At 28.7% G+C, this 18662-nt stretch overlaps 1 protein-coding gene and 1 long non-coding RNA gene across 4 annotated transcripts; one reads left to right on the forward strand and one right to left on the reverse strand.

Annotated features, from left to right (window-relative positions):
* Positions 1–223: 223 nt before the first annotated feature.
* Positions 224–13684, reverse strand: LOC103834038. 2 transcript variants are annotated; one of them, XR_004451891.1, is made up of 3 exons: positions 4456–13684; positions 4285–4334; positions 224–4189 (listed from the first exon to the last, which is right to left on the reverse strand). It is a non-coding gene; the product is annotated as an uncharacterized LOC103834038 (long non-coding RNA). The 2 variants fall into 2 exon arrangements; XR_004451890.1 differs by having other exon boundaries at positions 4285–13684.
* Positions 13685–14352: 668 nt separating this feature from the next.
* On the forward strand, positions 14353–18262 carry LOC103847804 (patellin-2). 2 transcript variants are annotated; one of them, XM_033281091.1, is made up of 5 exons: positions 14353–15131; positions 15273–16075; positions 16154–16281; positions 16376–16511; positions 17767–18262. In XM_033281091.1, exons 1-5 carry the CDS (start codon positions 14465–14467, stop codon positions 18010–18012), a joined length of 1980 nt encoding a protein of 659 aa, XP_033136982.1. In that variant the 5' UTR covers positions 14353–14464; the 3' UTR covers positions 18013–18262. The 2 variants fall into 2 exon arrangements, with proteins under 2 accessions (XP_033136982.1, XP_009123116.1); XM_009124868.3 differs by having other exon boundaries at positions 14353–16075.
* The last annotated feature ends 400 nt before the right edge of the window (positions 18263–18662 follow it).

Here is an 18662-nt window from a genome sequence, read left to right on the forward strand (position 1 = left end):
TGTTACTATGATTCATCTTTAATTATTAAAAAAATGTATGGATTTTTTATTTTTGTATATATATTATTATCATATAAATTTTTTATTTTTATTTTTAAAATATATCAATTTGTAATGTTTCTGTTATAAATAATTTATAATGTATAGATTATACCATTTTGACACATGGCTAGATTCTTACTTGCGCTTTAAAAGCGCAATATTTTTTTCAAACAAAATTTTATTTGTTACCAGTTTGTATTTTTGAATTTGATATCAGTTTGTATTTTTGATTTTGTATCACATTTTTTGCAACAAAGACATCATTATATATATTTGTATGAATTCTTTAGTATTTATAAGGGTTGCATTTATGAATTTTGGGAAGAGTTTAGATATAATCTACATCTATTGTGTTTATTTAATGGTTAAATTTTTGAGATTTTTAGTAGTTATGTAAAGGTTACAATTAAATTTTTGAGATTTGTAGTAGTTATGTAAAGGTTACAAACTTACAATTATGGATTTTGCAATTGAAAATTTTAATTTAGTGTTAATGATTTTTTTTAAACAAATTAACACATAATTCAATATCACTTATATATCACTTTGTCAATGAGAATACTATTTGGGGGTAAAATTGTATACATAATTTGTTTTCCAAAAAGTAATCTAGTACAACCTTAAACATTTTATAATTTATTAAAAACTGCTCAAATATATATATACAGTAAATCCTGAGAGAGATATGTAAAGTAATATCAATATATCTCAAAGGCATATGTTTAATTAGAGATTTCTCAACGTTCTAAAGGTATTTGTTCAATTTCTTTGACCTTTTTTAATTTCTGGATTTTTGTGTGTATAAGTATTCTTCACATGCATGGTTTAAATCAGATGAATCTGTTGACAGAAAAAAAAATCAGATGGATCTAACATAAAAACAAAGTGAAGATGAGGTGATGTTGGAAGATAAGGAATTAGCAAATAATTCAGGAAGATGAAGTGGGGTCCTTTTCGAAGAAGAAACACGCATGGTTTAATCTGGTACTTGTTGGATTTTTTTATCTCGTAATTTTCTGATTTAGTCAAGCTTCGAAGGACACATAAGAAAATAAATGAAAGCAGCTGATGCAGTTTACAAAGAACTCATGTAAGTAATGCTATTTCTTAACTTCAAGATTTTAGTGAGGTGAATTTTTTTTTGTTCAAAGACGTAAGTTTTCGTAAGGCTTTTTTTTAATAAATTAATTCCTTACAAAAATTTAACCTGCTTGGATTTAATTGTTTTAATTTGTCCTCATAGCCAGTTATATAGAGTATGTATAGTTGGAAATTAATTAACTATTCTACTTTGGAATTGTTTTAGGAATTTCTAAACTGCCTGAAACAACACGTATATAAGTCTCTGGATGCCTTATATAATGTTGTATTTGTTATAATGAAACTACTAATGTTGATACAATATTGTTTTTGTTCTTATAGAAAATTTTAATGTTCTGTAGGATCTGTAGAAGGAGCAGTGAAGTTTAAGTGAGATAAAAGAAAGCAATGAAAGTATTCTTTTTAGATCAGCATAGAACTGATTCTGTTAAGCACAATTGACGGAAAAAATTATAATAATTTTATAAGTTAGGGATAGAACTGATTATGTTAGTTATGAAATGAAAACTAAAAAAAAAAATATTATGGTGTATATGTGATCATTATATGTAATGCAGTACTTAATATAGATGAATAAGACCGTAATATACCAAAAACCCTCAAAAGCGCACTTACATATGCATATGAGAATATGATCTCCAAGCTTGCTTCGGATCTGGCTGTGAATTGCTTCCATGAGTGAAGCACTTTGATTTGAATCCGCCAAAAAGTTTTAAAAGGTTTAATCTTGCTAAGAAAACTTAATTTTACGACTGATTAGTCTTTTTTTGTTATTTGTGGTGAATGCTTTTGTGAAGCTGTTGATGAATGTAATTTTATACCATCTTGTTGTTAAAAAAAAGTTTTATACCATCTAATATCATTTCAGCATATTCGTCAGTTTGTTATAAACTAACCATTTGTTTAGTTTCTGTTTCACAAAAGTTGATTTGTGGAACATTGAGAATTATAATGATTGGGCGCTAGTTTTTCTGCTCTAATATCAATACTATTAAAACAGAAGACCCTTTTTTGAGGTGCCCTTCTGTTTCAACAATATTTACAAGACAATGCCACTAGATTATTTTTAAACTATGATTTTAATTAAATTATTAAAGCATTATTTACTTATTCCACAAAATCTTCTCTTCCAACAAACTAATCTATTAAATCATTAAAGCTATCGTAACCTAACTAATCTTATATTATTTCTCTATACTAAAACAAAAATCTAACTATATTATTTCTATTAACATAACCAATCGTAAACCATATGTTTTTTTTTTGAAGTATATGGTGTTGTGTGGGTTTTACGTATTGAAACTTACACCATCGAATAACATACAAGATTTTCAAATTGACATGTAATATATATACATAAAGTCTGATATAATGTATTTTATGTATATATATTACATGTCAATTTGAAAATCTTGTATGTTATTCGATGGTGTAAGTTTCAATACGTAAAACCCACACAACACCATATACTTCAAAAAAAAAAAACATATGGTTTACGATTGGTTATGTTAATAGAAATAATATAGTTAGATTTTTGTTTTAGTATAGAGAAATAATATAAGATTAGTTAGGTTACGATAGCTTTAATGATTTAATAGATTAGTTTGTTGGAAAAGAAGATTTTGTGAAATAAGTAAATAATGCTTTAATAATTTAATTAAAATCATAGTTTAAAAATAATCTAGTGGCATTGTCTTGTAAATATTGTTGAAACAGAAGGGCACCTCAAAAAAGGGTCTTCTGTTTTAATAGTATTGATTTGAGAATTAATTTATTTTTAAAATTCCTAATATATTTTTATTATTTTAAATTTTGTATATACTTCAAAAAACAAACAAATTAGTTGTTGGTTTTTCAAATTATATTGATTATTTTTCAAATTAGTTTCAATTCTTAATATACTTCTAAGATAATTATCTATTGCATGAAGTTTGATGGTTGAAGGTGACGGTTGAGGCTTGAAATTTTTATATTTTGGTTTTGTTTTCATTGAATAATGTTTTTCGTTTCATGAGAACTTTGTTGTCGTTTATTCTTTTAGTTATTTGGTTTTCTTTCGATTAATTACTATGTTTACATTTTATTTGATTTTAAGTGGTCACGTTTGATGTTTCTTTTTTTATTTTTGAATCGATTTTACTTATGTTTCGGTCATAAAATAAGTACAAATCAGATACTCTAAAATCAAAGAACTGACTTTACTTATGTTTTGACTACAAATTAGGTATAAATAAGATACTTTTAAACTAAAGAACCGATTGGGACCCGAACCCAAAATTACATCGGGTTATACCGGTTCTCTGATGATTTACTAATCTCGACCTGAACCCGATATAACCCAAATATGACTGATTTTGATAAACCTAAATAACCAAAACCCGATTAGACAAAGCCGAAATCCGAAATCCGATTGGGACCCCGAATGTCCAAGCTTAAAATATATATATTATCATTTCAAATCACTTAAACAACTTTGAAATTTTTTAGAAAATATCATACCAAATCACCTATTGGTTTCATTTTTATTTTTAAGTTTTACTAAAATCACTCAAATAATTTCAAATTTCACCTAAATCCAACCAAAATTAAAATACTCTAAAATCTTCTAAAACCTTTAATTCAATACATTCCTCTTAGTTAGGGAAAATATATGCTTAGTACACTTATCTATGTATTAGAAACACTCTTATTTGTACATGTTTATAATATACTATATAGTGGTAGTTAGATAGTGATATTATATTTGTTAGTTATGTAACGTTTTAAATTTTTGTGTTGATCACAAATTCTAAATCTCTTAAGATCTCAATATATTTTTTTAACAATAAATATTACAATAGCTGTATAGAATCATCGATTTAAAAATATTAATGATGAGGATTATTCGACATATATATACAAAATATGCTTAAGTATTGACATAAATCTCGGCAGAATCACTGGAGCTAATTTTTCTTTTGTTGGTGCATTACTTGAAACACTTAACTGTTTTGAGAAGGAAACAATGCAGAGGAAGTGATGTTTCTTTCCAGCACTAACTTCTCACCTTCATGCCATTAAAAAAATATAGAGATGAGAAAAGGGTGTCAAATCAGACAATTGAAGAGGTTGATGCTGGAGTTTGAGAATAAGGAGTTTTACCTTAAAATTTACAAACACATCAACTCCATCAATCAGAGACGAACACTCCTCTGAGGAAATAAAATACCAGATCAATACAGCCTTATGTTTGGGCATTGTTTCTTTCAAAAGCTCCTTACACGAAATTCACAACAAAAAACTTTCTATGACAGGACATAAATCAAGACAAACCTTAACAGTGAAAGAACACCGTAAACCACACAAGGAAATAACAACTGAATAACAACGCTGATTGGAACATAGAATAGATCGAATACCTTTTGATATGCTAGGCAACACGAGTTCGTCTGCCGGTGATTGACTCAGATAGAATTGCTCTTAAACTTTTATATGTCTGCATTTGTTTTCCTAGCAATGTAAATCAGGTGGAAACCCAAAAAATGTGTCTAGAAGAAAGAGCATACACAGACCTGAGACTTGAGAGCTTAATCAGTGAGAAAAAGAAAGATGAATCAGCAAAAAGAAGTCACAGAGAGAAAAGAGAAGAAGGTGAAGAGCAAAGTCTCCCTATTTCTCAATCTTGTTGCTAAGAGAGCAAAGAGACTATTTTTTAACTAATTGGTAGAACAATGGACGAAAAAAAAGAATGGAAGAACCCATGAGAATTTTTTAAAGTTTTGGGAATCAACAAAGCTCCTTCATCGAATCTAAAAACTGGAAAGAAATCTAATTCCTCCAACTATATTCACTACGTTGAAAGTAAAAGAAAGGAAATTAAATAAAAAAATAATTTTTAGATTAAAAGATATTTAGTTGAATATTTCTATATAATTAAAAGTATAGGTTTTAAATAAAGCAGTGGCATGGTTCTGTAAATATTGTTGAAACAGAAGGGTACTTCAAAAAAGGGTCTTCTGTTTTAATTGTATTGACTAGATTTTGACCCGTGCTTTCGTAAATTATTTTTTGCTTTTCCATTTATTTACCCGCTTGTTTGTTTTGAGTTATATATTTATACTTGGTGTATTAATTTTAGGTTCGCTTCTATTTTTATTTTTTGAGTTTTCAGTTTGATTTCGGTTTATAGTTGTTCGGTTCGAGTGATAATTTTTTTTTGATTATTTATGAATTTGGGCTTGAATTCGGTTTGGTTAGTTTTGGATATTTGTATACCGATTCAGTTCTCTATTTTTTTTTGGCGACATCCATCTTCTAAGATCAAGTGGTAGGCGGGTCTGAGTCGTTTCAAAGAGATGCTCTGTCCGGCTGGATCGGATCTATATGGGAAAAAAAAAGAGTACCCCTAAGTTCTCTATTTATATGTCGAGGTTTAAATTTGTTTCTAAAATATGTCTTGCATTTGATAAATAACTGATTTTTAATAATTGTTAAGGATAAATGTATAAATGAAATATTAATTTGTCTATAATAAAATCTAGCTAAGTTAAAATTTTGCTACTTGTATTTTTCTGTTGGAAGAAAATGAAATGCAATTTAAAATAATTGTTGATAATTAAACAAAACTTACACTTTATTACGTATAATTTTAATAAACAAAAGATGATTGTATTTATTTTAAAACAATACTTTTGCAATTTGAAAATGCTCTTAATTAAATTTATTATAAGGGAAAAACATTCTAGATATATTGACCATTCTGATAATTATTTTAAAATTGTTTAAAAACTCCTTGGGCCTGATTAATACAAAACAAAGAAGTTCCATTTTTATGTTTAAAAATTAATCGAATACAACTGGGTTTTACAAACTGAAACTCAAAATGAGGATAATAAAATGTTAGTGTAAGTTGGGTTTATAACTTATGTTGATATTTTTCAATATCACTCAGGCCCATGGTTCATCACTACCAACCGACAGAACAACAACCTGTCTTTTTGCCTTTCCAGAATAAGCTTCCTCAGAAAAATGAGTTCGTCTCTCTCTCAAAATGCTTTGATAACATGATGAAACATGATCCATCAACACAGATGGTTGAAGGTATATCTCCAATAACTTATTTTTCTTTGATTAATGTATCATAGGCTCATCGAAACCATTACTTATGATCTAAAAATCATTTTTTTTCCAGATAAGGTTTGCATGTCGAATCCAATGAATGATCTGATTAGTCGGTTAATTCTGTTTGTCTCGTATATGTCTGAAGAAGATCTGAAAAAGTATCCCTCAAGAAAAAACGAAGAACCGGAGTTAAAGGATCAAGAAACATCAATCACTTCAGGTCAATAGACTTTCAAATATTTCTCTTATTCGTTATATAGTTGGTTAATCGAGTGTAGTTAAACACTAAAAAATAAATATCTAAAGTTTTTTTAACTATTTTTGGAATTTGTTTCATGCACTTTTCTCACATCTTTCCAAACAAATTGTTATAATATATTTCCGTTCATATTGAAATGGTGGTATATGATCTTTGTTTGATCTTACTCATTTTGGTTTGAAAATTTAATATATTTACTCATGTGCAGGCTGTGCAGTGACATTTGTATAGGCAAAGCTTTATTCATGTGACTCTAACCAATATCACAAAACAACAAACCTGAGAAAAGATAAGTTTTCATACAATGGTATAAAAATTTCAACGCTTACAATAACTATAATAGTGTTTCAAAAAAAAACAATAACTATAATATATTTAATATTTGTAAAATCCAAATTTAACTAATGTTTTTTTTTGTAATTTTACAGTCAAAGTCTACACGTTGTATGATTGATGATGAAAGTTATGAGGCTAAGTCCAACCAAATCCATACCTATACACAGAAAAAAAAATCAAGATGTAACTGAAACAATATAATTGAGTAGACTATGCATTTTTCAGTTTACCTTCTTGTCAACGAAAACGTTTCACCAAATTTCTAGTTTATTTGCTCCCAGGTGTGGATTACTTTCAATTGGATGTACCAATCAGTTCTGTTAGGTTTCAGTTTTGAAAGGAACGGAATTTTATTTGTTCTTTGCGTTTCTTTGCGGTTTCGAAAAGAAAAAAGAAAATTTGTGTGTGGCGATGATTGTTTGACAACGGTAGTTATATATAGCCTACAATAGATAGGTTTTGAAAGAATATTCGGATTATTTTTAGGGATGCTATTTCAGTTGAATGATAATAAGGTATATTATGTTAATAAGCTAAGTAAATATCGTTATTTGACAGTAAATTTGTTAGGATGGCGGATATTTCGGTAGGAGGTTTAAGGGATTGTTAATAATTGGTATTTGATGAATAAAGAATATTACTTGGCATATACTTCGTTATTGATTAACAAAATATTTTTGAAACAGAATATATTTTATTAGAGTTTAACTATATTTCAGATTGGTGGTTTTATATTTTAAGTTTGAAATTGGAATATTTTGCGTGTGAGTTTTTTTTTTGCTAGTAAGAATCGCGTATAATTAGATAACGTTTTTTTTTTTTTGCAAGTAAGAAAACATGAAGCAACTTCCGAAAATTTAGTTTATTTGCTTAAATTTTAGCTTTTTTATTTAATGGTATAGATATTTATGGTTATTGATTTGAAAAAAGATTGGTATTTATGATCTAGTATAGTGGATATGGTTATGTATGGAACTTTCGAAAATCTAGTTTATTTGCTAAATTTTTAGCTTTTGATTTAGTGGTTTGTATTTTTGGTTATTGATTTGAAAAAGATTTATAAATCCAATAGTATGGTCGACTATATTGCAGAGTGGTTTACGGTTTAGGATTCTAATTATGTGTATTTATTATATAAAATTTTATTGTTTTGATTAGTTTATTTGCTTAAATTTACGTTTTTATTTAATGGTATAGATATTATGGTGATTGATTTGAAAAAAGATTGGTATCATGACATTGCTTATTTTAATAAATTAAAATATAAAAAAGTATTTGGGGTTTATGGGTTTGTTTGTATCTCATACTATACATATAAAAATGCTAGCTTAAAAATATATAATACGACCATTTTTTATAGATTTTGAATAATGCAACATTTATGTTTTTTGTGCAATTGTTTGTAACCAAAACATTGATTGGACGTGATAAATGGTCGATGATACACTGATATTAACAGAATGTATTGTTTTTATTTGGCAGCTTGCAGAATTCACTTCGGTGTCGATAGATTTGGTACATAGACTGTTTAAGAAATAAAAATAAGTGTGTTGTAGCCAGTGTTTTGAAACCCGACCCGGACCCGCGGTTGAACCGGTAAATCCGGTAACCCAAAAAAATCCGGTTTGGATTTTGTAAAAAACCTAATATTTAGAAACCCGCAAAAAACCGCAAAAACCCGGTAAAACACGGAATCCGGTACCGGTTGAACCATCGGCCGAACCAATAAATAACTTTTATTTCCTTTTTCTAGTTTTTAATTTTGTTTTATATTCTAAGTTTTCAATTAAGATGTTAGGTATTGACAAAAAAAAAGTTATGTTTTCTTTTTTCAATTTTATATTTGTGATTTTTAGATTTTGATGAAGATTTCACTATGTCACCTGAAGAAAATAAAGTGAACGATGGTAGAGAGAACCAAAAGTAGTTGATGTTATTTGGTGTTAGTTTATTTCTATTATTGATAATTTATTACAATGATTTTTTTACTTTTGGTTTATTTTGTATTTGTAGTTTAATTTATTATTCACATTATACATTTAAATATTTAAATATTTATAAATTTTATGTTTTGATTTATTTTAGATGTCATAGCTCTTATCTTATTCGAGAAAATTTTAAATAGTCTAAACTATTTTTTTGATATTTTGTATGTCAAATGAAAATAAAAATATAAAAACTAAAGTTAAGTATTTTCTAAATTTTAAACATAAAATATATACATATCCAAACTATTATTTTATGTTTTAAAAAATTTAGAAAATAATAAACTTTAGTTTTTATAATTTTATTTACATACCTGAGATATTATTATATAATAAAATTAGTTAATTTATTAACCCGCGGTTCACCCGCGGTCGACCCAGTGACCCAGCAAACCGGTAAGCAGTCCGGTTCAGTGTCCGTGTCGGGTTTAAAAACATTGGTTGTAGCAATTGAAGTTTGTTTTAAACGTAGTTGTTGATCGTAATGAATACACTATGTTTTGATAGGATGATACATTATGTTTTGATATGAAGACATAATTAATTAAACGTAGGTGTTGTCTTTTAAATAAAAGGATTTTTGCTGTTAAAATAAAAAGGAATTCAAAAAATACAGAATTTAATTAAAATCATAGCTTAAAAATATTCCAGTGGCAGTATCTTGTAAATATTGTTGAAACAGGAGGGCACCTCAAAAAGGGACCTTCTGTTTTAATAGTATTGATAAGAAGAACAAAAAAATCTAATGATATTGCAAAACCTGAATCATATATTTGTTCTTATTCATTACATCAATATTTGTAGTTACAAAATTATACGATTCTTCAGTATATAATTTCTTTGACCAAGATAATTTGGACATAATAGCCAAAATAATACTTTTTATGCGTTTATCGACAAACGTAATCTTGAGTTAGACTACAGTATTTAAAAGGTAGCGTATATGACTTGTTCATCACTGTTCATCTTGGACTAGTCATCAGTGTTTTTAAAGCGTATGATTATTTTTGTTTACAAAATTTTATTAATAAAAATTACAATTGCATCCATAATTTACGTATTTTAAGTTTTATATAATTTTAATTAATTTTGTGCATAGTAGTTGTAATTATTTTTTTGAAATTGAAGTTCTTATAAATATAAATATATAGTTATATTTATATAAAAATTTATTTGACAAGAAATATTTTTAAAAAAATTATATACACATATGTTATTCAGTAACCCAAATTATTATAAATAAACACAATACATATTAAATTTATAATGATTCATTTATTAAAACTATGATATTGCGTTATAGTGAGGACTACGTAGCAAAATAACTATAAATATATTTTTTGTTGCAATTTGTATTAAGAATTAGTTTTCACTGTATGTCTTGAATTTGTTTTACTTTATTTCTGACAAATTTAAATTGAGACGTAATAGTACACCCCATAAAATGTTTTGCATTGATCAAGTTTTTTTTTTATAAAAACATTTAAATATAAATGAGATAATGTTTTTGTTAAAACCATCTTGTATTTGATTAATATACTGCATGATTGGTAAAATAACCTGTAAAAAAACAATCATAAATATTTCAATAGTAACTCATTCCACTATATTATAAAAGAATATTAATTTTAATATTTTTATCAAATAAAAATATATTAATCCAATAATTAATATCTAAATTTTAGAATTGTTTTTATATATTATAATTAATTTTCATTGATATAATATTTACTTAAGAACTTTTTAAATTAATGTATATTTTAATATCTAGAAAAAATTGTTGTTTTCTGCGTACATATACTTTAATTTACTATATTTATTATTTAATTTAATATTCAAAAATGCTATAATTTTATTTATACAATATTATAAATTTTATGTTATGGATTTAAGTTCAATTAGATTAATACTAATGTATAATAAATGTTGATAAATAATTATTCATTATTTAGTATTAATATATTTATAAAGTTTTAAATTTTGTAAAAAAATTTGTATATTTATATTTTTAAATTATATAAATATATTTTATTACATTTCAGTCTTAGAAAAAATTTATGAATATTTTAGTTATTTTATTCTGAGATGTTTAAATATTTAATTGTATTAGTAGAATAATTAAATTGGTTTTTGATATATTATGGTGCATAATTAATATAATGGTTCAGTTCTAGAAATATAATAAAATGTAAGTCCAAAATAGTGTTCCTGTTTTGATAATATTGATAATATTTATCATTGATATGTACTTTTGGTTAAAAGGTTTATCATTCATCTATACTTACATATATATAACATAAACATATATATATATATATATATATATATATATATCAAAATATGCTAAAGTTTATAGACACAATTTTCACTTTTATAAATTTAAAAGTAAATAAATGGTAAATCATGATCCTTAAACCACAAATCCTATTACTAAGCCCTAAATCCTCAACGTTAAAAAAATCATGAACTTAATCTTATTAGTGTACAATATACTATCTATAAGAGAACTAACATGAGAAAGCTACACCCTAAACCATAGTGTTAAAGAACAAATTAACCCCTAAGATTTAATTATTACTAATACCTAAAGGCAAGATCTTAATTGTGCAATGAAATGAATTAACTATTTAACTAGATTTTGACTCACTCTTTGCAAACACGGATTATTTTAAGCACTAATAATTTAACAAATAGTTTTTTTTAATTTGTAAAAAAAATTTGTATTTAAAATATTTTTGCATTTAAATTTGACCCGAACATGCGGTCAAAGTGGTTAATCTAGACATCCGATAATTTGATTTAGGTTTTTAAAAATTTACATATTTGAAAAATCACTAAAACTCGAGACTAACCGATGGATGACTGATATGTAATCCAATTTGATTTATATTATTATAGTTTCATAATTTTTCACCTTTTAATCCAAATTTTATTGTTCATTGTTTTACAATTTTATGAAATTATAACGTTTGCACAAAATTTTGATAGAGAAAATGATAGATATAAGGAATTAACAACTGTAAATATGTCTTGATCATATTACTTCTTTTCATATTGCTTAATTAATTTTATTATAATTATGTTGTGTAATTTATCTTGTTAATCATATATATTATAATCGGTTAAATTTGTTGTTAACAATTAGTGTTAAGCATTTTTCTTTAGATAACATATATTTTGAACATTTTTCATAATTATTTTGTTATTATATTTACTGTACAATGTATAACGTTTATATATATATATATGTAATGGCTATTATTGAATTATTATGTTACTTAAATAAATGATATAACTATTATTTAGTAATATAAATAAAATAATATGTTAATTTAATTAATTTATTATTGATTAAAATGTTTTTTTAGTATTTAAACCTGTAAAAATAAGTTCAATTTTTTCGTTGTTTTATAAATTATTTGAATTTTCAGTTATTTAATTTATATAAATGATTTGAAAGAAAACTGTTATAAATTATTAAAAAGATGACTTCTAATATTTTATATAGTTTGGACACAAGATTAGTTTTAGTGTTGTTTGGAAATATGAATAGTAGTATAAAGATATGAGTATATTGTTTAAAAACATTGATAGTAGTATAAAAACAAAATATTAGTAATTTAATGTATGTTTAACTATAAAGTAGAAAGATGTATTTAATTTAAAAACTTACAAAGTAAATGTTTGGTCCAACACAATGTTTCTGTTATAATAATATAGATGTTTCTGTTATAATAATATAGATACATTAACTATCCAAAAATGCACTAATAAGTATTAGCGTGTTTATTCACACAAGTTAACCTTGTAACTAGTTACTGTTAATTTATCTTTTTATATTAAAAACTTTTCCCGAACTATAGGATCATAAATTACTAAACAGTGAAATGCGACTTTTTAGGCAGTTACCAAACTGTTGCAGTGTTGCCATTTGGAACATGAAGTTAGCAATAATTAACGCATATGAAATATAAGAAATGTTTTGCCATTTGAAATATAAATTTCACTTAATAATATTGTGATCGCATATGAAATGTTTTTCTAAGTGTAATGGCCCATCTGAGGAGTTGTAAGTTGTAACGCTGAGGTGTGTGGTGTAGGCGGTAAGGCCTACATGCATCAGTCCGCTTATTAAATTTTAAAACTATAATCTTAATACTTATCGTGACAGCTTCAATCTCTTGGTATTTCCCTGTTGATATCAAATCTTACATTAATTCTACAGATAAACATTAAATTTTTATTTTAAGATTACAACGCACAAAATATGGGTCCAAATTTTATGTTATAAATACAAAATCATTAGACGCGTTCGTTACGTGCAAGGCAGTCCGCAGATGTTTATATGTGTGACATCCTCTCATGATTTCATGCTTTTTATAGTTAATAAATGAATATTAGGTTTGGTTTGTAGCAAAATTAATACTCCAGTTAGCATAAAATTGAAGAACATATTTTATGCTTCAATGAGTCGTTGCCATGTAATTATTGTGTAGTTTGACTTTTTATATTAAAAACATACTAATAATTTCACATCATGATTTAGGTCGAGTTATATGTATGCCAGGTTTCTAGAAAGCCTTGGTGTTGCACAACTTGTGAAAAACATTCTCGTACTTTTACTATAAAGACATGAACAATTTGAACTAACAGACAAAGGGTTGGTTTCTTTTAATGCTTTTCGACAAATGACAACATAGCTTGAGTGTTTTCCAGTTTTCTTTCCATCTTAAAAAAAAAAAACAAATCCGTCTTTTCTGAGTCCTGACCAATGATATACATTTGCATGGACATATATCTTGCAATCAATGATAATTATGTTGGTTGTTTTGCATGTAATTGACTAGATTATGATTTCACATATGTGTGTAAGAGTTATACCGCTTGTAGATTATCGAACCATTTTGATTTATAATCTTATGTTCACTAAAAGGACAATATAGTAGAGTAAGAAGATGATAGTTTGATTATAAGTCGCCCAAACAAGAAGACCAAAGAATCAACCTTTTCTTTTTGTTTAATCCCAAAACCTATTACATAGGTGATGATAACATGGTGTCATGATTTGACAAAAACTACTTTAACTATTTTATTGAAACCCTGATTAAACCCTTTTCTTTTTAATAAGATCAGCTCTTCTATCATATTATCTTCCTCTCCCAAAATATTCCACTTTTCTCCTCAAACAAAAACAAACATATCATTTTCATGATTTGTCCTTAAATTTAGAAGTTTTCATATAATAATCAGCCTATCAAGGTGGTTATAAAATGAAAGAAGCTACTCAAGAATATCCTTCCTTCCATATAAAAGTCTGAAAATCGAAAAAGAGAGAATATGATTTACTAATTAAAAAAAGGTTGTTGATTAAGTTAGTTTTAAAATTGAGATGTGCGATCTTTTGAGAAGCCCAAAGACGGCCGTTTTAGAGAAAGAAAAGGGGACCCACTAAGAAAAGTATCGAAGAAGTAGCTGTCTTAACAGCTCCGACCAGACTGTTTCTCTTTTGCTCTCATAGAACATCTCCTCCATTTTCTCTCTTCTTATTTCTTTTTATAAAAAGCTCTTCTCTTCTCTCTTCCCTCTCAACATTCCATCTCTTTTCTCTCTTTCTCTGATCATTGAGAAGTCCGAATCAATCATGGCTCAAGAAGAGATACAGAAGCCTGCTGCTTCAACCACCACCGCTCCTGTTCCGGCAAAGGAGGAAACTCCTGTTGTGCCGCCGGTTAAGGAGGTTTCTGCACCTGTTACTACGGACAAATCAGTGACAGCGCCTGCTCCTGAGTCCAAGGAGGAGAAAGTTGTGTCTGAGAAAGAGGCCCCCGTTACGGTGACGGAAACAGAGGTTACGGTAGAGGAACCGGAGGTGACGGTGGAAAAGGTGGAAGAGATCATGACGGGAAAAGTGATCGCGCATACGGAATCGTTTAAGGAGGAAGGCTATTTGGCTTCAGAGTTGACGGAAGCTGAGAAGAATGCGTTGGCGGAGTTTAAGGAGATGGTGAGGGAAGCTTTGAACAAGCATGAATTCACCGCTCCACCGGCGAAAGAAGAGACAGTGGAGGAGAAGAAAAGAGAGGAAACAGAGGAAGTGGCTGAGACCATAACAGAGGAGAAATCTGCTGCTCCGACCGTCGTAGAGACCAAGAAGGAAGAAACATCCGCCGTTCCTGCTCCGGAAGAGACTAAACCAGCTGCTCCCGCCGCCGCAGAGATCAAGAAGGAAGAAAAACCAGTCGCTCCTACACCAGTAGAGTCAAAACTGGCTGCTCCGGTCGTAACAGAGACAAAGAAGGAAGAGACACTCGCCCCGGTAGAGACCAAACCGGCTGCCCCGGTCGTCACAGAGACAAAGAAAGAAGAGGCCAAACCGGCTGCTCCGGTCACCACTGAGACAAAGAAAGAAGAGAAACCTCCGGTCACCACGGAGACCAAGAAGGAAGAGAAACCGGCTCCAGTAGAGACCAAACCGGCTGCTCCGGTCACCGCTGAGACCAAGAAGGAGGAGAAACCGGCTCCGGTAGAGACCAAACCGGCTGCTCCGGTCACCACAGAGACAAAGAAAGAAGAAGAGAAAGCAGTCACCTCTGCCCCTGTAGAGACCAAACCAGCTACTCCAGTCACCACAGAAGTGGTAACAATCGAGAAGGCTTTCGCAGCTGAACAAGAAGAAGCAACCAAAACCGTGGAAGCAATCGAAGAATCGATCGTCTCGATCACTCTTCCAGAGACGGCTGTCTCGGTAGAGCCAGAAGAAGTCTCGATCTGGGGCATCCCACTTCTGGAGGACGAAAGATCCGACGTAATCCTCCTCAAGTTCCTCCGAGCTCGCGACTTCAAGGTCAAAGAAGCCTTCACCATGCTGAAAAACACGGTCCAATGGCGCAAGGAAAACAACATGGACGAGCTCCTGGCAGAAGATCTCCAAGGGGCCGAGTTCGAGAAGATGGTGTTCACTCACGGAGTTGACAAGCAAGGACACGTTGTGATCTACAGCTCGTACGGTGAGTTCCAGAACAAGGAGATTTTCTCAGACAAGGAGAAGCTCAACAAGTTCCTCAAGTGGAGGATTCAGTTCCAAGAGAAGTGTGTGAGGTCTCTTGACTTTAGCCCCGAGGCTAAGTCCTCGTTCGTGTTCGTTAGTGACTTCAGGAACGCGCCAGGGCTCGGTAAGAGATCATTGTGGCAGTTTATAAGACGTGCCGTTAAGCAGTTCGAAGACAATTATCCAGAATTTGTGGCTAAAGAGGTAAAAGACATCAACATTTTTCTCATGATTACATTTGAAAATTTAAATTCTAATATGAATTTTTGGGGTATGTTTCAGCTGTTTATTAATGTCCCATGGTGGTACATTCCTTATTACAAAACATTCGGGAATATCATTATATCTCCAAGGACAAGGAGCAAGATGGTCCTTGCTGGTCCATCCAAAACCGCTGAAACCATATTCAAGTAAATAATGTTTCATTGGAACTTATGTACTATGTTAAATTTAATGTTTCTCCTCACACACTAAGCTTTATATACTGTTTTTTGGATGAAATAGATATGTAGCTCCTGAAGTAGTCCCGGTTAAATACGGTGGACTCAGCAAAGAAAGTCCATTCGCTGTTGAAGATGGAGTCACCGAGGCCGTAGTTAAATCCTCAGCTAAGCATATCATTGAATTGCCTGCTTCCGAGGTATGTATGCTCTCTCCTGTCTTTTTGCGTTTGTGTAAGAGCACCTTTAACGCAGGGTTCTAATGACAATATCTAACAATGCATTAAATGCAAAACATAAGAAAAAAAAAAGAGAATGTCGAAAAGTTCTAAAACCACACATTTTAAGAGAACCGGTACATAAACTTTCATGCCAACTATTAATTTATTATTCGTTCATATTTTATATTTAAATATATGATTTAATTTTTTTTTACAAAATAATAATACGTTACTTGTTAGATACTTATTATAATATTCCAACAGGTGGACATGTTCTTACAGTTTAGTTTTACATTTAAATATCTACTAGATCTCGATCCGCGTAACCGTGCATGTTTTTGTTTTTATTTATTTTTATATAAACATTTTATTTTTAATTATAAATTAGTATATATTATAATATATATGTGTCTATCAATTTTTAAAATATAATAAGTTTACGGTATATTTTTTCATTGAATAGATTGTTTCAAACTTTCACATGTATTTGTATCTTCTTATATATATATATATATATATATTTGGATTATTATTTCATTATTAAAATCGTAACTATATATATAAATATTAGTAAATATTGTTTTATTGTCATATTCAAAAATATGGTAACATTTCACAAATTTAGAAAGTTCTTAAAAAATTAAAATTTTCTCTTCATAGATTTATATTATCGAGTAAATAATTAAACATTTAGTTTTTGTTTAATTGTTAAAATAAACTATATAGTTTAATTTTTTTTTCATTGGTTTTAAGTAGTAAAGATTAATCATTGTTAGATAATATGATTTTTGTTATTTAAAAAAATTGTTATAATTTTAAAAGTTAACATCGACAAATATTTAAATAATTAACATATGGAGGTATATTATTACAACATTAAATTATATATATTTAATTTATACTATCTATAAATTTAATGGATCATTATTGATAGTCCAATAAAAGTTTATGGTATGTCCAAAATTTAAATGATAAGATTATAGATTAAATGTAACATGACTTTTTAAGAATATGTCCATTTTTTTAAAAATCACATATGAATCAAAGTTGTGATTTCTGTTTTAATATATAAGATTTTTCATGAACTCGTAATGTTGAAATAATAGAAGATAATGTAACCTTATTTTTTTCCTTAGAATGATGGATGTATATATTATGTATTGATTATTAATTATTAATTATTAATTATGTGGATTGTGTTGATTAATTATTTGGATTGTGTTGCTACTACTAGGGTTCCACGCTCTCGTGGGAGCTTAGGGTTTTGGGCGCGGACGTGAGCTATGGTGCACAATTTGAACCAACCAACGAGGCAAGCTACACCGTGATCGTCTCTAAGAACAGGAAAATCGGTTTAACTGATGAACCTGTGATAACCGATTCTTTCAAGGCGGGTGAACCGGGAAAGATCGTCATTACGATTGATAACAATACGTTTAAGAAGAAGAAGGTGATCTACAGGTTCAAAACGCAAGCATAAGACATATGTCCCTATCTTGAAAAGAAATATGGTTATTCGGGTCAAATTTTAATTAATTTAAATTAGAATTTTCATTTGTTTATGTACTTTTTGAACCTCAAAAGGGGATTGTGTTTTGTTGATGCTTTGATTTGGTTTGGTGATGGGATTTTCTTTTTTTTGTTAATGATTCCTATATATACAAATGTTTGTGTGCGGAGATGTGATTACTTGACAATTTTCTTTTGTTTCGAAAAAATATTTGATACTTGACGATTTGTGTAAATTTGAAACTATGTTTGTGTTTTCAAGTTTAAGAATCGATCTCGCATCAGATAATTACGTGAATCAAGTGTCTCATGCTTGTTTTGACTATAAATTAGGGGTGGGCGTTCGGGTATCCGTTCGGGTTCGGGTCGGGTATTTCGGATTTTCGGGTATTTCGGTGTAGAGGTGTAGAACCCGTTCGGGTATTTCTGTACTTCGGGTCGGATTCGGATATTTTTAGTTCGGGTTCGGTTATTTCGGATCGGGTTCGGATATTTAGATTTTGAAAAAAAACAAAATTAAATTTTCATTTTTTAAATTTCTTGTATTTAATAATATAACTTTCACTTCACTAATCTTTTATTTTTAATAGATTGAATGGTTAATAGATTTGGACATAACAT

The sequence above is a fragment of the Brassica rapa genome, chromosome A09, assembly GCF_000309985.2.
Source record: "Brassica rapa cultivar Chiifu-401-42 chromosome A09, CAAS_Brap_v3.01, whole genome shotgun sequence".
NCBI lineage: Eukaryota > Viridiplantae > Streptophyta > Magnoliopsida > Brassicales > Brassicaceae > Brassica > Brassica rapa.